The sequence below is a fragment of the Clinocottus analis genome, unplaced genomic scaffold, assembly GCF_023055335.1.
Source record: "Clinocottus analis isolate CAN_PGR_092001 unplaced genomic scaffold, fCliAna1.0.p SCAF_2, whole genome shotgun sequence".
NCBI lineage: Eukaryota > Metazoa > Chordata > Actinopteri > Perciformes > Cottidae > Clinocottus > Clinocottus analis.
Genome location: NW_027175931.1, coordinates 8,295,618 through 8,320,250, shown reverse-complemented (window position 1 = coordinate 8,320,250; position 24,633 = coordinate 8,295,618). Strand labels below are relative to the sequence as shown.

The 24,633-nt window shown below is 39.7% G+C and overlaps 2 protein-coding genes across 5 annotated transcripts; both read left to right on the top strand.

Moving 5' to 3' along the window:
• The first annotated feature begins 1,029 nt into the window (after positions 1–1,029).
• On the top strand, positions 1,030–13,315 carry cul3b (cullin 3b). 2 transcript variants are annotated; one of them, XM_068585157.1, is made up of 16 exons: positions 1,030–1,275; positions 2,617–2,814; positions 5,354–5,467; positions 5,926–6,086; positions 6,949–7,063; positions 7,209–7,437; positions 7,901–8,046; positions 8,760–8,936; positions 9,602–9,772; positions 10,070–10,177; positions 10,700–10,824; positions 11,193–11,289; positions 11,802–11,933; positions 12,161–12,347; positions 12,528–12,673; positions 13,149–13,315. In XM_068585157.1, the coding sequence occupies exons 1-16, from the start codon at positions 1,039–1,041 to the stop codon at positions 13,278–13,280; spliced, it is 2,475 nt and encodes an 824-aa protein (XP_068441258.1). In that variant the 5' UTR covers positions 1,030–1,038; the 3' UTR covers positions 13,281–13,315. The 2 variants fall into 2 exon arrangements, with proteins under 2 accessions (XP_068441258.1, XP_068441257.1); XM_068585156.1 differs by having other exon boundaries at positions 11,799–11,933.
• A 3,612-nt stretch (positions 13,316–16,927) lies between these two features.
• Positions 16,928–23,714, top strand: LOC137791149 (protein FAM124B). Of its 3 annotated transcripts, XM_068585884.1 has the most exons (8): positions 16,928–17,237; positions 17,583–17,614; positions 17,907–18,119; positions 18,464–18,856; positions 19,024–19,220; positions 20,200–20,362; positions 21,530–21,628; positions 21,746–23,714. In XM_068585884.1, the coding sequence occupies exons 2-8, from the start codon at positions 17,599–17,601 to the stop codon at positions 22,117–22,119; spliced, it is 1,455 nt and encodes a 484-aa protein (XP_068441985.1). In that variant the 5' UTR covers positions 16,928–17,237; positions 17,583–17,598; the 3' UTR covers positions 22,120–23,714. The 3 variants fall into 3 exon arrangements, with proteins under 3 accessions (XP_068441985.1, XP_068441983.1, XP_068441984.1); XM_068585882.1 differs by having other exon boundaries at positions 16,930–17,237; positions 21,530–23,714; XM_068585883.1 differs by having other exon boundaries at positions 17,193–17,321; positions 21,530–23,714.
• Positions 23,715–24,633: the final 919 nt, after the last annotated feature.

The window sequence follows — 24,633 nt, the reverse complement described above, 5'->3', positions numbered from 1 at the left end:
CTGTTTCTAAAAGTGCACACAACCCACCATATAATGTAACCTCCCCATACACCGGACAGATTTACTGCATATAACACATGTGCATACATGCTCACATTATATTTTACCAAATAATTAATGTAAAATCAATACATCAAACTAAGTTTTCTTTGGAAATATGTATCACATAATAATTTCACACGGGCCCTTTCGTAGGGCTTTAAACTGATGTTATGCCTAGAATTATGTGTATTTCTATACCCATCTGTATTCAGTCAAATTAACCCAGTTGAAATGTGGACAACCTTGCTAATAACAACACTATTTTAAAAGCTTTACACTTGGCATCCCAATTCAAATCAGATTAAAGTTATTCCAGTTTGTTAAATTTGAATGAGGAGTAATATTTGATGAAGGAATTTGAGAGGGGAGATGTAGACATAAACATACTTGCAAGCAGAGTTATACAAGTGCCTAATGGACCAATAGCATAATGCAGTCACAACTAAACTCGGCTAGGAACATATTAATAATGCATTTGATTTATATAGCGCTGTTCATACTTAAACAAAGACACACCATTGTATCTGAAATACAAAAAGCTGAATATTATTATTTAAAAAAAAAATAGCAAAAACCAAATTGTACACAATGTGTCAAGTAAAAGTAGGCATATGTGTTAAACAAGTATAAGTAGCTAAAATATAAGTAAACTTCAAGGAAATAAAAAAAGCACAGCTACTTTAGTAATTATACTTAATTATTTTCATTTCATCAAGCTATTATTATATATTAACTATTTTTATGAGTAAAGTAACAAACTGAGTACTTCCTCCAATAGACTCAACTGCCGGTGCATAATTTAATTTCAGAATAGACTATTTAATAAATCTAATGTCAATGCTCTCCGCTAAACTGTACACATGTGATCAAGTACATTATTTTAAAGTACAGATAAAAGTAATTTTGAGAAAGATGTTCCACATAAAGTATTTCTCGCGGGACTTGGAGTGCGTGAGCTCTGCGCAATGAGATCTGCAGGTACTCCGCCATTGCTGTATGAACAACTCTCGGATTTGGCGTTTGGCTGTCAACAATAAACTTGCGGTGCCGGGACGCGGAGCTACGAGGTCGAGTGAAAGCTCGTCGGCCGCTCCTCAAACCAGTAGCCACCCCCCGTCACTCCCTGGAACATACTTTCATGTGAATACAGAGCCCACGGACGAGGCAACCATGTCCAATCTCAGCAAAAGCGGCACCAAGAAGGACACCAAAATGAGGATACGGGCCTTTCCTGTAAGTGCGCCGCAGTATGTGCTCTGTCCGCCGGACAGGCGGTGACTCGACCCCCGTGGTCTGGGGTGCTAGCATGCTAACCAGCTGAGCTGCAGCTAATGACTCTCCGTAAACAAAGTGCAGCAGTCAAATGCTCCAGTCTCCCCGCTCGTGCTCGTTCGTTTCGGTGGCTGTTCTGTCATGTTGCCTGCAAAGTGTGAAGTTATACGACTCACGTGCATTGTCTTTAACGTTTAACTGCCTCTCAAGTCCCCAAACGTTAGCTAGCAGATGGGATCTGTCGACACAGCCGATGCTAACTTCAGCACTGACTCTTGACACTTGTTGTTTTGACTGTTTTATTTGTGGGGGGAGGGGGCTTTCTTTATCAAATGCATGCCGCCTTTCCCACCTGAGCTCTACGTTTGACTGACTTTATGCAATACAAATGCCAGCTAGATTCCCAACTGTGTGCAAGAACCAAACAGCGACGTTACTACAGCTGTAGGTGGAGGCTTACAAAACAAACCTGGTAACCTATCGTTGGTTTTAGATTGCTTTCATGGCTGGGTCACGTCTTGTTTCTGTCGTTCATTCAGTGTCAAAATTGTGCTTTTTAAGATTCCTCTCGCCGTCCACCTGGCTCTCCATTTGTCTGCAAGTCACTGATAGACCTCCTTTATGAACTGACCTCATTCTGCTTAAATTGAAATTACAGTCCATCTGTGACTGGCTGAGTGAGGCCGATACTTGGTTTGTTACTCCTCTAAAATTGGATTAGTAATGTCAATGTGTGTGCATGTGACAGTAGCCACATACATAATTGTGTTGGTACAGAAGACCCCTGGAGACCCATGTGAAGCCTGTTGAATGTGCCCCAGTCCTGACTGATTTTCTGGGAGAGTAGCATCCAGACATGCATGTGTTTGGGCTTGTCTGCTGAGAAGGAGAACACATTGTTCCTCCTCACAAGCTGTTGCCCATATACACTTTTTTTTACTATAGCCATGTCTAAGAATCTTATTTATTTTTATGAACCACAACTCACTACTGTGCAGAAATAATTGTGTACACACTGTCTGTAGTGGCTGGCAAAAATCATTCTCCTGCATTTCCTATCCATGCTATTACATAACCTCAGTCAAGTAAATATTTAAATGAGTAATCTATATAATATCTATATAATGAAACGGCCTTCTCATAGTGTATAAATATTGGCATTTATCCCATTTAATGTTACATCTAAAAACTATACTACACAGTGGTGGGAGTATATCTGCATTGTTATGCTTTAATTAGGACCAAGGTCCTTGGCTGTCAGTGTTGGTCTTCTCACATCAGTCCTTTTACTTCCTTTTCCAGATGACCATGGATGAGAAGTATGTCAACAATATCTGGGACCTTCTGAAGAATGCCATCCAGGAGATTCAGAGGAAGAACAACAGTGGCCTGAGCTTCGAGGAACTGTACAGGAACGCCTACACGATGGTGCTTCACAAACACGGAGAGAAACTGTACACGGGCCTGCGGGAGGTCGTCACCGAACACCTCATCAACAAAGTAAGAGTTCCACAGATTGCATGCATTTGCAAAACATCAGGAAAGATGATATTTTAGATTTTGAGATCACACAAAAAAAGTAATTACTCAAGTTGTAAACACAGTTCTACAAACTCCCCGAAAATCCCTATCTTCAGCCAGCAAATGTGCTTCTTTATTAAATCATAGAAAATTATAACGCCCAAAGAGGTGTATCTCTTCAGCTTGGTTAATTTGTCAGACACTTAAAGTCAAGTGATGAGACATTGATTGCAAAATTAACTAAAAATGCTTTATGCCCCTACTCTTGTTTAAAGTATTTGCGACTGCCATTTCACTCAAGTGTGCAATAGGTAATTATCGGTACACACTTGTCTTTACTATGAGATGCTGCCGGGAAAATCTAAGACTAGATCTCTATTTAGAAATGATGAAATTATAGTTTATATACTCACAGTTTAAGTCATAAAGATAATTGACATGGGTATAGTTACCACAGTAATGGGTAAAGTCAAATTTGAATCAGTTTTGGATTGGAATATGGTATTATTGTTTAAGCCTCTGTTTAGTAGCCTACCTTTGCTAAACAAAGTCATAGGCTTTATATTTAGATACAAAATCCTGTTTAGCCTGCGTGTCAGTCTTGCATAACTAAGGTTATGCCAGAAAACATGAGCTGGGGAATACAATTTGCAAGGTTGTTACTCATGTCTTGTGTAATGGGAGATTCCCCGTTTCTGCGTACGGCTAAAGAAGTCTCTTGATTTGTGGATCGAGTGATTGGGTTGTAATACTGTGTTGGGTTTTTAGCAGCACAAGGCTGGTCGTCCATCTGCTAACCTTTCATAAGCTGGTTTTGACTTAAGAAGAAATCCATTGGAAGTAAAATGACAGACATGTCAAATGGTGGTTAATTGGATTAGTACCATTGGAGTAGTTTGTAAAAAAAATAACAAAAATAAATGACTGCAACCGGATAATAATGCAAGAGATGGCAGTCCAATGCCGATTCTGAAAGTAAAATTAATGTTTTCAAGACCCTGCGGATATATGAGACTCTCCTTCAGTGAATGTTTTCCCAGGCTGTCATTTGTTTTTTTGTTGCACATAATTAGTAACAAATTACACTTGGCAATGAAATTAGTTGTGAATGCTTGTAAGCAGATACCCAATGAGTAATATTTCAGCAGCCTGCTGTTAAACAGCATCCATGTGGTTTAACAGCTTAATTGAATGTATATTCTCAACTTAGCAGGTTCATTGAACTGGCAGTCAGGGAATGTCAACTCGTGGCAATTCAAAGTCGGGAGAGCCAACACCCGAGTGTGTTTTTATTATCTAATAATGATCCAGCTATCAGTTTCAAAGAAAGACGGTGGTTATGGTTTGCATGCAGACTATAAATTGACCAATGTAACCAAACTAAATGATTAAAAGAACTCAACGATGATCATTTTCTTTTATATCTCAACTGTTAAGATATACTGTCAACCCGTTCCTATGCGACCGTCACTCTACTAGTTTGGTTTCATAAATGATTTTAGGCCTAATAATTAAATTAAGAATTCTTGAGTGAACAATTGGGCGCTGAGAAATTGCTTTGAACAATGAAACTGTTTAAGTGTGTGCACTTTTAGCTCAAATTGCTGCTGAGCAGACTAGGCGGCCAATGCGGCGAGTGAATTTTGAAGCCAACATAAGAGGCGACGGATACAATTCCTTTAATTGTATCGAGATATTAGAATTATATATCAGAATTAATATCAGAATCAAATTTGCCAGATAGGTTTTTGTATCCAAGAAAGTTTCCGTGGCATTTTGGTGTATGTGCAATATACTGAGATAATAATCAAAAACTGTGTTAATGGATTGAGACAGGCTTTGTTGAGGTGTAACTTTTATGTAACATTCATTAAACAATAGTTGAATATACACATATGCTGTAGTATATGTATTAAATAATATGATAGACCAGCAGCATTGCTAATTTTCAGAACGACACCAAGCAACAATACTGACCTCATATTATAATTATGTTTAATAAGTAAATTATGAGTGCCCATAATGAGTCTTTGATTGAAAGGCATTTTCAGATTGATGTGTTTGCTTCCAACTTGCACCTCAACATTTGATCTTGCTGTGAATAAAAATAGGGTAGGGAGTCTGTGAGGGTTGATCATGTGTATGTTATAAGAGCAGAGGTGATAATTCATCATCTGTCTGGAAGGAGAAAACGAGGAGGTCGGTGTGCCCTGAAGAATCTTACTCTACAGAGGCTTTTGCAATGCTGAGTCACACTGCAGTTTGACTATTATCAAGCTGTTGTATGCCTGACTAGTGGAGAAAAGGTATGACAGAGGCAGCAAAGTAGAGTCTCATTAAAAGACTGCATCAACAAGAAATAACAAAACTAAGTGTCAGCCTGATACAAGAGCATTTTTTTTCTTCGCTAAGGAGTTTTCAACTTTTTTGCCCTTGGTCAGGCAGTGTTTCATCAAAAAACACTGCAGACCTTGGTGGAGTATGTGCACCTCATTCTTGTGTTTGTTTCCCCCAAAAGGTACGAGAAGACGTCCTTAACTCTCTAAACAATAACTTCCTTCAGACCCTAAATCAGGCCTGGAATGACCATCAAACCGCGATGGTGATGATTAGAGACATCCTGATGTACATGGTAAGTCACTGATGTTTCCCGGGATTCTCAATAAACACGTTTACACAGCCTTATAATTACAGACTTTTAAAAGTAAAGACTGATCATACTGATTTTTTTTTTTTTTTTTTTTTTTTTTTTTTTAAATCTATGAAGATAGAACACAGTTATTGGCTGAGATATAACTATACAAACAACAATACATGCTCTACAATTTGCCTTTATTCTATAAAATACTTAAGTATTGCTTCTTACTTTTAACTTCTTTTCGCCTTCACTGATTATGTTTGTGTCCATATCGATAAGGAAGCATATATGTATTTGAAAATTAACCTGCAGCTGTTTTAAAGTGCATTCAATTAAACAACAGTTGAGCTTAAACCCACTTTAAGAGTTGACACAGAAACACAGTTGACGTTGTTTAATTTTGAAGGAAAGATGCATATATCAAATGTTCTTTTTGTGCGTTTGTCCTACAGGATCGGGTGTACGTACAGCAGAACAATGTAGAGAATGTCTACAACTTGGGTCTTATCATCTTTAGGGATCAAGTGGTTCGTTATGGCTGCATCAGAGACCACCTCCGACAGACCCTCCTTGACATGATTGCACGCGAGAGGAAAGGGGAGGTGGTGGACAGGTAGCCGAAGACTCACAGACGGTCTTGATACCATGACAGCCTAACTTATTGCTAGTTATATTGACAAGTTGATTTTAATTTCATTTGCATAAATTGACAATCAAATGGAATCCACATCCTTAATATTTTCTTTGATAATTAAACAGTAAAAGAGCTATCACGAACATTTGCTACAATTATACTTACTTTCATTGAAATAGCCTTTGACATTGTAAAACATAGGTTTTTCTTAGCCTAGTGCGGCAGCCATAATTGGCATCCACAAATGTTGTTTGGTTGTCTTATTTATGTATCCACATACATACACGCACTTTGTAGTATGGTCAGCTACTCTTTGTAAACACACTCTGCTTGATGTGTGTGTCTCGGTCAAACTGTCGCACCAATAGAAACAAGAAAAGCTGGAGAAACATTCAAACACAAATATACACAGAGAAGAACCTTGGGTTGTAAAGTACCGCCGCTAAGGGTGCCCTAGGCCTCAACATTAGACGCTGAGGGGCGTGACTGCAGAGGTATGTGAGGACCTGGGAATGAGAACAGGCTGCATACCCTGCATGCTGTTATTTGCTGGGGGTTAGACATCCACTTCTTTGCTGACACCCAGAAATGTCTTAAACGCAGCAAAATAGGAAGAAAAGAGACAATGCAAGTAGATGGTCTCTGTTGGTGTAGATACTGCCACACACTTGTAGTGGGTCATAATTAATGATCCTGTATGATCAGTCGATTTTAATTCATTCCATTTTATTTTTTTAGCAAACTGTATATTATACCTTTTTTTTATATTGTATTTATTTCGTTTGTCATTTCCGTATTGTGCCTTCAACTTTTGTTTGGTCTGCCTCTTTTTCTCCACTAGGGGGGCCATTAGAAATGCCTGCCAAATGTTGATGATCCTCGGCCTTGAAGGGAGATCTGTTTATGAAGAAGACTTTGAGGCACCGTTCTTAGAAATGTCTGCAGAATTTTTCCAGGTTTGTTGGAAAACATAATCCCCCTGACACTTCATATTTCATCTTTTATTTGGATGCCAATTATTTTGGCTTCATCTTCCTTTTCTGGAGCCATTATAAATGAAATGCCGGAGTTTGAAAAGACAAAATGTTTTTTTGCACATAGATGGAGAGCCAAAAGTTCCTTGCAGAAAACAGTGCCAGTGTGTACATAAAGAAGGTGGAAGCCAGAATCAATGAGGAGATTGAGCGCGTGATGCACTGCCTGGATAAATCTACAGAAGAGCCCATTGTCAAGGTGGTGGAACGCGAGCTCATCTCCAAACACATGAAGACGATCGTAGAGATGGAGAACTCTGGCCTGGTCCACATGCTCAAAAACGGCAAGACGGACGGTAAGAGAGCTGCAGTCCTTTGCTGCTTATGCTTCACCCCTTTGTTGTTTGTAGTTAGCGATTTATTTAAATTGTATTAAAACATATATTACTCAGTTATGCCCCACTCTAAAAAAAGAGAAACCAAAATCCCCAATGCTCTTTAATAAACTGTGTTATTGTCACTTGCAAGAGATGTATGGTTTCCTGGATCTGTAATGCAGTCACAATGTTCCCTTTGCTTATGTTACAAACAATACAAGGAATTTAATTTTTGAGTATTAGATTTAACTAGGACTGTAGTGCTGTAGTTTCAGTGATGCCTTCAGAAAATATTTTCAAATGAGTACCCTTGAGGTATTTTAGTTTACTCTGCAGAAATGAGCCTCCTTCTCAGCAGATGTCAGCTACCCAGTTATTTTCAGTTGGTGGAAATATATTCCTAACGTGTGCTTGTGTGTGTATTCATGCATATCCATCACAGATTTGGCGTGCATGTACAAGCTGTTCAGCAGGGTTCCCAATGGGCTGAAGACCATGTGTGAGTGCATGAGCTCATACCTGCGGGAGCAAGGAAAGGCCCTCGTGTCAGAGGAGGGAGAGGGAAAGAACCCTGTAGACTACATCCAGGTAAGACGATGGGCCATCAGGAGATTAGAGTGCATGTTATTGCTCAGTCTTGTGAATCTACAGGAACATGTTGTTGAATTTTCAATTAATTTGCTGCTGCATGAGTAGGAGGTAGTGCTGATTTTACAAGGGCTCTGTTGATGCACACTTTAACCTTCTACTGCATAGATTTTAGGTGAATGAGAGAGACCTGACGCTTGAGAGATCATGGAGAGATCATGGAGTAATTTCTACTGGCTCTGCACACTTCAGCACACGATTGCGTGCATAGCTCTGACCATAATATACTTCCATGGTCTCCCAGCAGAGGATAGCTGCTGTGACCCCCTGCGTTTGTTTGACTACACTGTCGTTACTTTCAGTGTTTTTAAATCTCCTGTGTGAATTAGTTGAGACCGACTTTCCTCTGATGTAGATACTGTCAGAGCTGTAGTTACTCTGCTAAGCTACTGTAGGAGCTGTAGTTCCTCTGCTAAGATAGTGTTGGAGCTGTAGTTACTCTGGTAAGCTACTGTAGGAGCTGTAGTTCCTCTGCTAAGCTACTGTAGGAGCTGAAGTTCCTCTGCTAAGGTAGTGTTTGAGCTGTAGTTACTCTGCTAAGCTACTGTAGGAGCTGTAGTTACTCTGCTAAGCTACTGTAGGAGCTGTAGTTACTCTCCTAAGCACTGCAAGCTGCCGTAATATCCTCATCATCTTTGTCTACTTTCCTGCAGGGTTTGCTGGACCTGAAGTCACGTTTTGACCGTTTCCTCCAGGAATCATTCAATAACGACCGTCTGTTCAAGCAAACCATTGCAGGCGACTTTGAGTACTTCCTTAACCTCAACTCTCGTTCACCCGAGTACCTCTCACTCTTCATCGATGACAAACTAAAAAAAGGAGTAAAAGGGGTAAGCCCTCTAATACAGAGCGTCCAACTTACTTTTTACACTGGTTGCACTGGTTGCGCTGGCGCCTGGCGTTTTTTTCCATAGATTCGGCAAAAAAAATGTAATAATAAAATTTTAGGCGTTAACTTTTTTCTCAGTTACCAACACATTATTTCTGAACACATTATGTAAATCATTGAAACAGGAATAAAGGTTCAGGTAAATGGGTCAGATGAGACTATCTCTGCCAAAAATGTTGTCAGAATGCGCCCAAAGTAGGGGCCATTGGGTCCCCGTGAATGAGTGAAATCTTTCAAGGTTTTGACTGTGCTCGAGGAAGACTGGTGAAAGTCACACTTGATTGATTTTTAGCAACACTCTGAAGATCTGCTTTAATGGACACATACTCTTATTTTAGGACACATCACAGATGTTTCTGTCCTGTTAATACAGGATTTGATAGCACACTGCAACCTAAAATAATTTGTATTTTATGCCAAACCATATACCACCAGAACAAATAATGCGATTATTGTCATATTATTTATTTAAGTAGGGAATATCTTAATTATTTGTAATGTTTAACCCACTGGAGTAGCTTGCTGTGTATCCAAAGGTGTTTATCAGATTATTGACTCCGTTTACAGCCATCCCATGTAATCTGCATCATTTTGTTTTTTGTCCAGTTGACAGAGCAGGAGGTGGAGTCCATTCTGGACAAGGCCATGGTGTTGTTCCGCTTCATGCAGGAGAAGGACGTGTTTGAGAGGTACTACAAGCAGCACCTTGCACGCAGGCTGCTCACCAACAAGAGTGTCTCTGATGACTCTGAGAAGAACATGATCTCAAAGCTTAAGGTGAGCGGGTATATCCACGTTCTATGGAGTAAAATAATGAGATTTCAATCAATTTTACATGAATGAAAAACCTGCAGCCTCTAGATACGTATGAAGATGCTTATCTAGCTCAAAGGAGTTATGTAAATGTATTTTTTCCTGTGCTTTATTACTTCATGACTAATCCAGAAAATGTTTATGGTAACATGTTTTACTATGAAATGTAGAAATGTAGTGATCTTGCCTACAGGTATATTAACCCCTGTGGTAGGGACTTGATTAACTAAAAGTGATCCTGATCTGGTCTCTGTTGCTTAGACTGAGTGCGGCTGCCAGTTTACCTCTAAACTGGAGGGCATGTTCCGGGATATGAGCATCTCCAACACCACCATGGATGAGTTTAGACAACATCTACAGACAACTGGGGTAAGCTGCACACCACAACTCATTCTGTCAAAAATAATAAGCCAATTTGCTACCTGTAATCAGTGCATAACTGCTTGACTAACGGGGCATTGCTGCGTTGCTCAGTTACATAAAAACAATTATGCACCAAACAATCCTTGGAATACATGGTGCTTATTTCTGTCTCGGTTGCATGGCTTTTTGTCAGCAGAGCCTGTGTCACTGTATCTGATTGTCATTGTAGCTTGCTCAAGCATGCAGTAATTATTTGTGCGTCCTCCTGATTTTTACCTATTTTTCCAAATGAATCGAAATTATTGTCTCATGAAATTAAGAGGTTTTGAATTTGATAGGATGCAACACAGTGATCTCTTTCAGATGATTGGTACATGTACCTTTTCTGTCATTAGTTGTTTTGTTGTCTTTTATACCTCTACCTGTTTCTAACCTCATTGCACCAATACAAATCACTGAGCTTGTGTGTCTAATTACCTCAGCGTAGACTGAAACGTGATTGTGCGTCTTGTGTTTTTCTAACTTCAGGTGTCACTTGGAGGGGTTGATCTCACTGTGAGAGTCCTGACCACGGGATATTGGCCAACACAATCAGCAACACCAAAGTGTAACATCCCACCTTCCCCGCGACATGCGTTTGAAGTCTTTAGAAGGTCAGTTGTATATTAGGAGTTTATTGTGTGAATGGTTTCATAGCAGTGCTTTGTTTTTAGAAAAGGTGTTTCCAGAATGTGTGATTCAAAAAGAAGAGTTTCACTAAACCACATTATGTTTTGTTACAATTGGATGCTGACCAGAGTAACACTTTTTTTTCAATTCCCGACCATTTCTGAATAATGTAAGCTTGCATGTATTCCTAGAAATAGAATTAGCATATTTCAAGCATCGTTAATGCCGTGCTGTATTGTCATGGACTTCTCCCAGGACCAGTTACAGAAAGTTTGAACACTTCATTTTGATTAATTATGCTACATTGGCTATTTTTAGAGCCTAACCTGGAGTGACTCTCCTCTGCTTGTAGGTTTTATCTTGGTAAGCACAGCGGCAGACAACTTACACTGCAGCACCATATGGGCTCTGCTGATCTAAACGCCACCTTCTACGGTACCATCAAAAAGGTAGGTGCCGCCTTAAAATGTAAGACCAGAACATTTCTTGAATACTATATGCTATTATTGAATTATGCCATTGATATTATATTATTATACCATGTATATACCACAGTACAGATTGTTGATTGTATGTTTTTAAAATAACAAAATGAAATGAAATAACACAATGAACACAATAACACAATGAAAAAGTAAAACAAGGTGACTAAATGTACCATGTGTTGTCAATAGGGAAGTCTTTTAAAAAAATGTTTTCAAAGAAGTGTTTTTTATTATCAAACTGTGAAAATATATATTCTTTTAAATGAGTAACATGCTCAGCTAAATGTTATTAATAATTGTAAAAAAACAACAATTCTATTTTACTGAAACTGCAAATCTGTCAAGTAGTTGTGATACTTTTTTTATTTGCACAACATGGAATTCTACTATTTTGAGGGCTTTTAACAACAGAAAAGGAAGAGGATTCTGAATCATGTTCTTAGATTCTGATCTTTTCCTGAACTTATCAAAAGGAGGATGGGTCAGAGGTTGGCGTGGGAGGAGCCCAGGTTACCGGCTCCAACACCAGGAAGCACATCCTGCAGGTTTCCACTTTTCAGATGACCATCCTCATGCTTTTCAACAACAGAGACAAATCCATCTTTGAGGTACACAATTTAACACCATACTGCGCTATGCAATATAACAGTATGTCACGGTCCCCTAGTTTGACAAAAACAATTGACCGTGCTGGGGCAGACAAACATCTGGTTGATTGATAGTGAACAATTTCAGCAGGAAAATTAATAAAAGTTTCAGATTTCTGCATTTCTCTCCATTTTGTTTTACTTAATGTTTTGTCTCGATCCCAAATTGTGATCCTTCAACTCTGTAGGAGATCCAGCAGGAGACGGACATCCCAGAAAGGGAGCTGGTGCGAGCGCTGCAGTCTCTGGCTTGTGGAAAGCCCACTCAGAGAGTTCTCACCAAGGAGCCCAAGTCCAAGGAAATTGAGAATGGCCATGTGTTTACAGTCAATGACCAGTTTACCTCCAAACTTCACCGTGTCAAGATCCAGACAGGTACACAAAATCATGATGTTTTCTTAAGATTTGCAGTAACAGAAAATGAAACAAAATAGAAAATAATATCTTTCACCTTTTTAGTCTATTTATTAAACTTATTTGGGAAAAGTATATGCATGCCTTCAATCACAGAACTTGTCTTTTGCATTCATTTTCCTCTTGGTATGCACCATATAGTGGCTGCTAAACAGGGAGAGTCAGACCCCGAGAGGAAGGAGACACGACAGAAAGTGGACGATGACAGGAAGCACGAGATTGAAGCTGCCATCGTCCGCATCATGAAGTCCAGAAAGAAGATGCAGCACAATGTTCTAGTAGCGGAGGTTAGTCAGCTGAACTGGTTGCATTTGCTTACACATTGGCAAGTATTCTATTTGCACAGTGTCTTCCAATTAAGGAAACCCTCAGCTCCTTCAGGCACCGGCTGATTCATCCCCAGTGTGTGAAGGAGCAGTACCCCAAGTCCTTCCTTCTGGCTGCTGTTAGTCTGCACAACCAGCTGAGCTCGCAGTAGACCACAAAAACACTTCAATAACTTTGGTCACTTCAACTGGTGCAATATAAATACATTTTTAAATAAATGTTGTTCTGTCTTTATATATAATATCGTTCTTGTGGCTTCTGTACTGTTTTACTTTTTATTTATATTACTTGTGTTTTATTTTACTAGGTGTCTTTTGTATGCACTTTGCTCATCTGCTGCTGTAATCCTGCAATTTCCCCACTGCGGGACTAATAATGGATTATCTCTTAAAGTATGATGTACTGATTTTGGTATTGTTTTTGGTGTCTCCACAGGTCACGCAGCAGTTGCGCTCACGATTCCTTCCTAGTCCTGTAGTCATCAAGAAGCGCATTGAAGGACTCATTGAGAGGGAATATTTGGCACGAACACCGGAGGACCGCAAAGTGTACACTTATGTAGCATAAAACACGTGAATTCAATGAAAGCTAACATCGAGTTGCGAGAAACTAAGAACCTTGTTTTTTGTGGACTGCTATGTGATTGAATGAACTTGGAAGTGCTTTCATCATTGATTCTGGGAAACACTGGGAAGCTTAACTTTTCTTCCATAAAAATGTGTAACGAGTGCAAAAGATGGGGAAGTTTTCTAGCAATATTAGATTTCTTCTGCTGAGAGAAATGAAAGGAGGGGATCTAGTTTTGTATAAAATCATGTTTCTTGTGGCCTTTGGAGAGAATTGGGAGAGCCTGTTTGCCAATTAACTACGTGGAGTTGAGAACATGTGTAAACATGTTAGAGCAAACATGCAGCTCCATGGAGACCAAGAAAACATTTGAATTCACTCCCCTGTTTTAAATGTTGATGTCAATGTGTTATGTTTGTTTTTTGTGGCACATTGATGGCTGTACGTGTAAACCAACACTCTTGGCCTTTTCCTCCTAGAGGATTTTAAATTTGAAGAAGTGAACAAAATGTTAACTAGTACAGACCTGGTTTACAAAAGCAGTAAAAGACATTTTAGTACTGGAGAAAACATGAAAAGTGCTTGATTTATGTTTAAAATCTGTCAGTTTTTATTAGGTTGTTTTAATGTCTGATACGAATTAAGTGCAACTATATTTAATGCCATTTTCCATATTTGGGCCAGGTCTGTACTAGTGGTTAGAGAGATCAAGAGCCGTACCTTCACGTCATGCTTTTATCTAACGGATCTATTGGGGGAATAAGACACGTAAAAGCTCCATAAATGGTGTTTGGTCTCTCATGACACATTTTTCCCTTCAGGCCTGCTGTATGATCGGCCAAAAAAAACTCTTTCCTCTTTGAATGGAAGATTCCTTGTGGTGCAGCTTTCAAAGAGATGATTTTTTGCATTTTCAGACAGGTGGAGCCAGTCTAGCACCGTGTTCTAATGTGTACAAATTGTAAAATAATTATTGTACTCACTGCAAAGGTGGAATGTACAGGGCCTTGTTTTCATCATAGTAAATGTAGAATAAAAAAATGAAGGGGAGGGTTTTTCTTTTTTTTTCTTTTACATCTTTCCTGTAAAGGCCTTGGCAACATTCATAATTACTTACCTCTAACCATAATTAATGCTTAGTTTAGGGTTCACACAGGACTTTGTAGGTCTCTGAAGTATATTGTTTACTACAGTATTTTGAGTGCAACTTTTTCTTTCAGGAAAATTGAACTCTGTTAAAATGTCTAGCTTTATTGAAACTGAGAGGTGTAGCTTCAACTGTGTTTTTTTGAGGCTGTAGTCCCTGTTGTTGAATGTATTATGCTTTAATGTGCGGTGTTTCCTATATCTATCCTCTGATATATATGAGTGTACAAAATTTTTGAAACTACTCAAGTGCCACAAACTGCAGCCTTTTAAAATGACCTTGAAATGAATTCTACACCGTTCTAAAATAGATATGTATAGATATATATATCAATATAAATAGATTTACAAAATGTGTAATATACTCATGAAACTAAAATAATATTCTGCCGTTTCAGTTTATTTTAGCTAATTTTTTTATTTCATAACTGCCATTTCTATGGCGAAAAATGAGTAGCTGGTCTTAATCGACAGAAAAAAACTAACTGCTGGAACTAAACAAAAATGACATGCAATAAACTATTTTACTGTGATGTAGGATGAAATAACACATAAGAAGTTAGGATTTAAACATTAGCATTTGAGCCCCCACTGCATAATATGGTATATTTTTTGTAAAAATGGGCTTATAATTCTTTCTAACAGCTTGTCTTACATGGTTAACCCCTTCTACCATAAAACATTTTTTTGTTTTTATCAATTGACAGTTTACCGAGGCCGGGGCTCTACGAATCAAAATTAGTGACCGACAGGGAAAGGTGCTTGACAGCAACGTATTTGGATGTGACGCACATCTTAGTTAAGAAAATATGAAACCACTTTGTCATTTTCAGTGACACAATATCACCTCAAACTCCAAGATAAGAGGTGTACCCTTTGGAAGATTGTCCCTTTTAGGGTTGACAGCACTTGTAGCCTATGTCAAAAGATTATGGTTGTTGAATTATCCCTTAGCACGAGGGTGTCAAACATACGGCTCGCGGGCCGGATCCAGCCCGCCAGCGGGTCCAATCCAGCCCGCCGGGGTGTTCGATCAAAAAAATATGTATATATATATATTTTTTTTTTAAAAGAACAAAATCAGCAGAGCTGGGATTCAAACCTCTGATCCTCTGCTTATAAGACGGACATGCAAACCATTGATCCACAGTCGCAACTAATGTGAGCACTGATATTATGTGTTGGAAATTGTTAAACATGGATTACGTCATGAACGTGGCGCCACAAACGTGTCACAAAGCGAGGTAATCTGCTGAGGAGAGCCCAGGCAGATAAACAGAGGGCTGCTGTCTGAATTTTTGGTCTTTATGTTTCTAGGTAATTGTTGAAAGACCTTAAAATAGAGTTTATCATTGAAAAACCTTCCCCAATGATTTAAACATAGAGAAACATTGTCGTAAATTATGCGTTATCATGCTGTGTTTTTACTGGTCAGGCCCACTTGAGATCAAAATGGCCAGCATGTGGCTCCTTCACTAAAATGAGTTTGACACCCCTGCCCTAGCACATCAATAATTACAATAGATTGCTACAAAAAGTAGAATATTAAAGACCTTTGGTAACCGTAATAAATACAATGACTTCATTTGACTTTTTCTGAAAAGCCTGCTCTCTAACTAAACAAGTTCGATGTTGAAGGCTTTGTCAACATTTTCAAGTTGAATTGGTGGAACTGAAAGTGTGCAGAACTTTTAAAGTTGAAGTGTAACAGCATTGCAACAATAAACAGTTCTGATACTGATCATGACGTCATGGAACAGAAGTGACGCTCAACTCTTAAGGGGTTTAGAGCTGATGACGTCACTGTCACGGTCCTCGTGAAAGTCCCTAGACCAGATCAGAGAGGGGGCGATTGGCTTGGCTGGGTGGATTGTCTCGTTAGGGGGCGGGCTCTTCTCCCCACTAGTGAACCTTGAACATAGGTGTACATATGACAAAGGTGTACATAGAGTAAGGTACTTTTTAGAAATGTATTTTATTATTGCAATAAATTGTAAAACAAACATAAGTAGGACAGTGAAGAAATATGTTCTTATTTTTTTTAGAAAGAACAACAAATATTGTATAGAGTTTATATGTTATAATGCAATTAATTCAAAACAAAGAAGGTAGACCCATTTGGGGTGCTGGCTTACAATGCTCCTAAATCATCAAAGGGGGTTTGACAAAAAAGTTTGGGAACCACTGCATTAATGACGTGTTTTATTGGGACTGTCTGCTTTCTAAACTGAGTGAGTGCATGTCTTTCACGGATCGTGTCAAAACGTGGTGTGTCCCAAAAGCGAGTTTAATGCTCTTAACAAGGTATTAACAAACAACGTATTTAATTTTGAGGGTTTAGAGCCTCCCCTCCATACGTCCCATACACTTTTAAATCCGTCCAGCCCGTCTGGACCGCCCTTTGTCTTCCCGGTTAGACGCACGCCATCTGCTCCATGTTATTACAGGAGGCGCACATTTTACTTGTCGCTTTCGCCCAGACTTTCAGACTCCTAAATACATAGTCCTGCATGCAATCATTCTGCAGTTTTTAATTGTCTCCCACGAAAAATATTTTTCATTTTTTAACATAACGTGTGCGGTTGCCTGGTGACGTCAGCGTCCCAGCAAACGAGTCCCCCCTTTTTTCTTTTTTTCTTTCTTGTTGGGGCTTTTCGCCCTCAGTTCGCTGCGACGGACGCCGTTCAAACTCCCCGTGTTGGGTGTCTCAACCGACCGTAAAAGAAGGTGTCGTCCTCCGGACGACGTTTCGAGGAGCTGCCGAAAGAGACCCGACGATGAAAACGTGGAGTCCGGAACGGAAACTGCCGAGTGAGTCCAGCGCGTTCGTTTCAGCGCGAGCTAACGTCCGCGAGCCCCCCGAAGCCACAATGGAAACTCTGACAGTAACTCTTGGTAAAGGGGGCTTCATTTCACACTAAAATTGGGGTTTTAACCCCTTGCCACTTCACGACAAGTGTTTATAACGGTTGTCCTCTTGCAGAGGTATTCTCGTAAATTAGCTTTTTTTTTACGCGTATGTTAGCTAACAACATAAAAAGAGTTGTCATGGTGACCAAAAGGAGCTCGTTTCCAAATCAACCACCCACAAGATGGAGACAGCTAATGTAAACCTTCAAATTTAGGAATTAATCAATTTTGTGTCTTCTTATTCAGATCTGACTGCAGCAGGATGTCCTCATCTGGAAGTAAGTATTCGTTTACTCATACAAAAGTTTAAGAGACACTGCTGTATATATAGGTTAAGTTGTGCTTCTTTTTTTTTTTAAGGAAGGAGACTCACGGGACAGATTTAAAATAAACATTATAAAAATGTATACAGCGGAAGCCAGGGTGTCTGATTCTCAGTCATTAATATGAGTCGATTCTACCTGTCCACGTATTTCATCTGTGCTTCCAGGTTTTAGCACATGCAAGTTTTCACCCAACTAAACTGTTTTCGTGGACTTACACACATTGTGTGTGTGTGTGTGACCCTAGTTCAGTTCATGACCACTCGGGTCAGGCAGCAGCGGCCGCAGCAGCAGCTCCTGCTAATGAACTTACATCTGCTGGCCAACCCTGGGGACTCGCTGCTGTTGCAGCACACCCTGGATCGCCTGTTGCGCTGGCTCTGCCCAAGTCTCTGCATCTTCCATGTGTCCGAGAGGGCCTCCCCATTCAGAAGTTACACCAGCCTCTGTTCTGTATCAGGTAAAGACCCTCACTGTGTGGTCTTGCATTTGTTATACTTAAATCTTGTTACATAAATCGGGTCTGTGGTATTTAATTGAGATTGATGCTAAACTCTGCTGTGCCCGTACAACCTTATTGCACATTGCGTTGGTGTATTTCTCGTTGTTGTACATAGGAATATAATCATTTCCATATGTAAGAACAAGACAACCTCCTCAAATGTTGTACTCTTAACTCAATACTACATTTACTCTGTATATGGAGTAAACATGCAATCCCACAACCAGCTTTCCTGGCTATAATCTGCATCTGTTTTTATTTTCAGCTTGATTGAGAATAATTCTTTTACAAAAATGTCTCAGGCTACCCTTCTCTGGCCATCACCTTCTTCCTCCACGAGGCCTATGGAGAGGAGCGAATCCTCAAAGTGCTGGACTTCTTTCAGCGTCCACCCTGGCAGTACCACCACACTGAAAGCGGCGGCAGCCGAACTGGAGGAGCCTACATCTCCAGCAGCTCCCCCGCCAATGCCATGTTGCGGCCCTACCTTCTGCCCAGCAGAGATTTCTATAGTTTGGGTGCAGGCATGCCTGTGTGGGGGGTTCGACCAGTCCACTGTGGAGGGGAAATACTACGTGTGACACTGTACAGTGCATATGACAACTACGAGGATGCTGTGCGGCTTTATGAGACAGTGCTGCAGCGACAGGCAGAGGAGCAGAAGACGGGCTTCTGTTGGTTCACTCTCCACACAGGTACATCCTAAAGCTGTTGTTTTTTATTTTTATAGTGTTTAAAGCAACAAATGATGTATGCTATTTATATTTTTTAAAAAAGAAAAGCTATAAGGTAGAGCTTTTTTATCATAATAAAAAGAAAAGAAAGTGAGCAAATGACACATAATCTCTTGTGTTCCACACAGAACCCGGGTTGTGCCTGCAGCTGGCTTTAAAACAGTTGTCACCAGGCTTTCGGGTGGAGCCATGCAGCTCTGCTGTGCTGCAGTTCAGTGTGGAAGAAATTGGCCAGCTAGTCCCTCTGTTGCCTAACCCCTGTACTCCCATAAGCACCACACGCTGGCAGACAGAAGACCTGGATGGCAACAAGATTCTCTTCCAGGTAAGTGCAAATAAGACTTTTAATTTGTTTACTTCATAACTATCTTACAACATAGAGTCGAAAGAGAAGGATCTTTGTTCTGCTAAAATATTTTTCGCAGAACGGGACACAATATGTAGTTGGACAGGTTACTCAAGGAAATATTATGTTTGCTTCTAAGATTTGCATGTGGTACAAAACCCATTTTGGGACCAAATGTTGTCCAAACACTTAGAACACTTTACTATTAATATAATCGAAAACAGATGTTTCTTGCTTCATAATGAGAAATAACTCAACATCTGTTTATGTGTCTTTGGAAGAAGAGAATTAATAGAAAGATTTTAGTCTTTTCAAATATATTTTAAAGGGAGCATATTGCAAGATTCCATATTGAAAAGTACATTTTTCTGAATTTGGAACGGTCAGTATTGTGAACCAATTCAGGTACACTGTTATTTAGAAAGCTAGACACTAGATGTATTTTTCCAAGTGTCCAATTTATGTACCAAATGAGGAAAAGTAGAGCAAGTCAAGATGGCAAAATACATTATATGTGAATGACTGCTTTCCTCATGTCGCAAGTTTGGCAATATCCTATCTCAGATTTAAGTTTTTAACAATATCACGTGCCCATGTATTTAGAATTTTTTTTTTGGTCCAAAAGGCCCGATTTCTTCACACACTAGAGGAACAGGTTACTTCATCGGCTCAGAATATCGAAATCAAGCCTTCAATTAGTATTAAAATCTCATAAAATAAAACGGCATCAGTTCAATAATAGAAATGGAAAAAATACTTGTCATTTTATTCTTTTTGTGATGATAAAATCAAAGAGGCATGTGGCTGCTGTCTTTCACAGAACAAACTCAAAGCTGTCAGAGTAGCCATATGTAATTTGGCGTGTATGTTAATTCTCTCAAAGTTACTTAACTCGCTTAAATCTGTGTAGTCCTGGTGTAAATCATAATCCCTCTCCTTCTGTTCTTCTGTGCGACAGGTGAAAACTCCGGCTCAACCTCAACGACCTCTGACCTGTGCTTTCCCCCTGACATGCCCCAGCGTGTCCCCTCGAGGAATGCAGCTCAGGAGCTCGGGACAGGGCCACAGCCCGTCGCCCTGCAGCCTCACGACTCCCCTGCCCTGGCAAACACACAGGCAAGGTAGGTACCCAAAAGGGGTAACGGTGGTCACTGGGTCTAGAATGAATTCATGAGTCTTAAGAAGTTGATGAATCAATTAAGCAACAATTAAGGCCCTTACAAAGTCGTAAATGCCATTTAGTGAAGTATTACATTTTGTAGCTTGTTTTCACTATATATTTGTTGAAAGAAGTTGTATGAAAAAGCGTTCATGAATGTAATCGTTCCATAGGTGCGTAGTGGAACTCTATTTAGCTTATTTATTGAATCGTGCTAGATTTGAAGTAATCTGAAAAGGACAACCATTAGTTTGCTCACTAACTTCACACAAAGGTCCCTTTACGCCGTGTGTTAAGCTACCTAGAAATGCTAGTGTAGAGTATAAGGCGTAACGTTGTGTCTCGAACCGGAGCTGCCAGAGAAACTTTTTGAGAAAACTATGTGCTAACCATCATTGCGATGATGATATCTCAATCATTATTATTAAACATCAGACATATTTATTAAAGATTAATTTATAGCGGTCAGACGGAAACAGACTTGTATGAATACAAATAATAATATCGTTCATCAAGGTCATCAATTTATTCGGTCAAGTAAATAAATGTGCCTGAGATTGAAATTTTACAAAAGACTTTGTTAACTACAAAAACAAAATTGAAATTGGTAAACAACCTAAATATACAAGATTCTTCTCCAAGGTCTTTCACCTTGTCCACCACATCATTTCGTGCCACAATGTGTTTCTAGCTACTGTGTGTTACTGATGTTACTCTTTGTAATAAACCTTGCACTTGGTAAGTCACTTAACTTATTCTCTTGTGCATTTATTCAAACCTCATCTATCTGACTTGTGTTGCTCTAATACAATGGCACAGGGAGTTATCACAAACTAAGCCTGTTCAGATGTGCTATCTTGCAGTCAATGTATAATAAATGTAAGTGTGTCACTGATCTAACTGATTTTGAACTCAAAGAAATGTATGGAAAGATCTAGAAGTGGCAGTAACACACTAAATAGTAAAGGGCCGGGGGTCTGATTCAAACCCTGAGCCACGGCGGTAAGACCTCAGCCGTGGTGCATGAGGAGCCCCCGTAGCACAGCTGGTAGAGTGGGCGCTCAAATGGCAAAGGTTTCTAATTGCCCACTTTTGTGACGCTGATCCATGTGTCTTTGGTTGTCAACAGGCCACAGGCCGCGCAGTGACTCTGTCCTTGAGAAGCTTCATGGAGGAGGTGGTGTAACAGAGAGCCAGGGATCAGGAAGCTGCTGCAGCACCCCTCCAGGTAGCTCCTGTTACTCATCACAGCGCAGCAGCCCTGCACTGCCCTCAACTACAAACCACCCTGACTCTCCTCTGCGCCCCTCCATCACTCGTTCTCTCTCTCATCTCCTTTTGGAAGAGGAGGAGCCAGAAACCAATGTAGACACAGGGGTCCCTGTCCCACTACACGCTGACGCGGCAGTCAAAATAATTGCTCGCTCTTCCTCCATGGACCTTTTGCTGACTCTCCACTCTGAGAGACCTGCAGCTGTTGGCGGTCTGGTTAAGGAGCTGATTGAATGTCTGCCACGGACACACATGCACCCTCAGGTCACCTCCAGGGCATGGGGCTCCACTGGATGTACGGATGTAGCCAGCAAAGGCTGTGGCAGCAGGACTGTGGCAGCAGGACAAAGTCCCTCCAAAGGGCCCTTTGTGGAGAACAGGACTCCAGCTGAGCTGCCGTCAGCACGCACAAAGAACGAGGAGCCAGTCGATGAGTTCTTCATCTAAGTTCCTGCTACGACGCCACATGCTTTGGTAACATTCACAGTGCAATAAAAACGTATCACATGGAGGACTGTAACAGAGGTTGGACAAGATGATAACCCTGTTAAAGTGGATCTGAAGTTCTGCAGCAGGACTCAGCTCTGTAGTCTGAATAAAGAGAAGTCCTCTGGAATACAGAAGAAACCAACGTTCAGCTGCAGGTGACACTTCTCACACGTCTAAAGTCTCAAAATGGTTTGACTGGTCACATAAGTTTCTGCCATATACAGTACAAATGTTGAAACAATGAAGCTGCCAAGAGAGCGGTAGAAAGTGAGATATATGTTCAAACAGTGCAGATAATATTATTCTTGAATGTTTAAATTACTTTTATATTTAGATCCAACTAATTATTTGTGCAGCTATTGTGCGAAAATGTAGCCTTGTGAAAAGCACAAGAGGAAGGCTAAGTGTTAATGTCAATGTACTAATGACAGTTTAGGTTTCTGTCACATTACTCAACCTGTCAAGATAATGTTTTACTGTTTGATTGCCTTTGAAACAGATGATGATCTCAGCATGAAGGCGCTCTTTAATTTCGCTGAAATCTGATTTTGTCTGATTGCTCTCCACAGTGCAGCGCTGCAGTCTGTCACAGGGTTGGCATAGTGAAACTATAGCCTCGTGGCTTTTGATTACATTTGTTTAAACTCACTTTCGTCTTTACTCTTCATGCGTGTGTTAAAATGTACTAGACCTAGGCCTAATTAATGTATTGGAGAGGATTACATTTTCTAACACAATTATGTGTATCCTCAGATAGCCTATAGTAAGCAGAAATTTCAAAATAACTACTTAAAGAAAACATTTAGACTTTACAAAAAGTATTGTTGTATATGTTTTTTTTTATTATAAGAATTTAATCATTAGCATATAAGGTGTCTTCCACAGCCCAAATGTGTCCTGCAACCTAAGAAATGTTAATTACTTTAAGGTTATAAGCCTTACAGACACATTTAAGTTCAAAAGAGTGTTAAATTGATCAGTTACAACAGATGGGAGTCAAACATCTTTGCACAGTGCTTATGATCATTGTCGTGATTATAGCTGTTTAGTGATCAATCTGACAAAAGAGGATATATTATTGTGAGCAGAGGAATGTTTCATAAAACATTTAATGACCTTGTGAGTCAGGTCAAGCCTGTTCTTGTACACAGATACTTGACATTGTAACATTTTTAATTGTGGCTAAGGACCTTCTAAATGAAACCCCCTCACAGATAAACCTGAATCTGGCGTTCACTCGTGCATTATAGCCAGTGCTTCATCCAATGCATTTGATTCAAGGTTTCACAGTTTGAGTCGCTCTTATTGAGCTGCTCACTGGTCAACAGGATGGTGCGGGTGTGCAGGGCAGCTAGCAGTTGTTCATGTTTCTAAAGGTTTACTGTAAATGATATTAACTGGCAGGAAGGCAAGCATGTTCAGTCAGAAACTATGGGTGTCCTTTGTGTTTAAAATGCTGAAGTTTTAGTATTAAAAGATAAATGAATAAACCCTCTTTTTGTTGTGGTCAGATCATGAAGGATTACTGTGTGTTCTGACATGTTTCCACGCAACTATGTGTGTTAAGATTCAATACAAATGTAATGACAGTGTCTAAATGAATTATCTGTAGGATGCACATACTCTACTGTGAGCTGAGTAATCAATGATCTCCATTAGTCTGGCAGACAACTGCTTTGCCTGCAGTGATGGAAAAATCCCATGCAACCTGAATACTCTGATCGGATGAAGAGGTCAGAAGTGATTGATGGATGACACCAATTAAAAACAAAAACAAACCCATTATCTTACCTTTATTAATGAGGCTATACTTGTTCAGCTTTGTACAGTAATAGTCATTGAGCTGCAGTTTAAATACTACACGTGGTTTAAAATGTAGAAACCAAGTGGGTTTGTTTTTGTTTATAATGGCATGAGTTTCCGTTGTAGCACCTTTTACATTTTAGTGACATCCAGTTGCGTGTTATCTAAAGCTTATAGCTCCCTCTGCTGGTCAGAGAATGGTGTTGCTGAAGACTTTTTTGTGGAAATAATTTGCAAAACTGAAAAAAAAAAAGAATTTGATCATAGTGGCTCCACAAATTACTCCAGCAATTCACATTTCATATCATATCATACTGTTTACACCCCCTGGAATTAAAAATCGTAATAAAATCAAACCACAGAAATCCAATTTGCTTCTTTTGATAGCCCCCTGGAAAGTACCCCCTACTTTCGAAGTCCTTGCTTAGACCACGCAGATCTTCGAAATCAACCATTATCTTGATTTTAACTACACACAAGAAAGTTATGCGACTACATCTTGCAAAGCTACGCTGCTTTCCAGATGACACAATCTGTCTTTAGACATATAACACCTGGCAAAGAACCCATAACCCGCCAGTTTACAGTGTAATTGTAACTGTAAGCTTTTTTAACATAATAATAAGTAGCAAAGTAATTTTGCCTAAAGACAGTTTCTGACATATATTG

Excerpts from the sequence above, each read along its gene's own strand:
- cul3b (XM_068585156.1), top strand. The coding sequence starts at position 1,039 with ATGAACAACTCTCGGATTTGGCGTTTGGCTGTCAACAATAAACTTGCG. Across the intron at positions 1,276-2,616 it reads TGAGGATACGGGCCTTTCCT|ATGACCATGGATGAGAAGTA; the intron begins GTAAGTGCGCCG and ends TTCCTTTTCCAG. Across the intron at positions 2,815-5,353 it reads CCGAACACCTCATCAACAAA|GTACGAGAAGACGTCCTTAA; the intron begins GTAAGAGTTCCA and ends TTCCCCCAAAAG.
- LOC137791149 (XM_068585882.1), top strand. Across the intron at positions 18,120-18,463 it reads CAGCCTCTGTTCTGTATCAG|GCTACCCTTCTCTGGCCATC; the intron begins GTAAAGACCCTC and ends AAAATGTCTCAG. Across the intron at positions 18,857-19,023 it reads TTGGTTCACTCTCCACACAG|AACCCGGGTTGTGCCTGCAG; the intron begins GTACATCCTAAA and ends TGTTCCACACAG.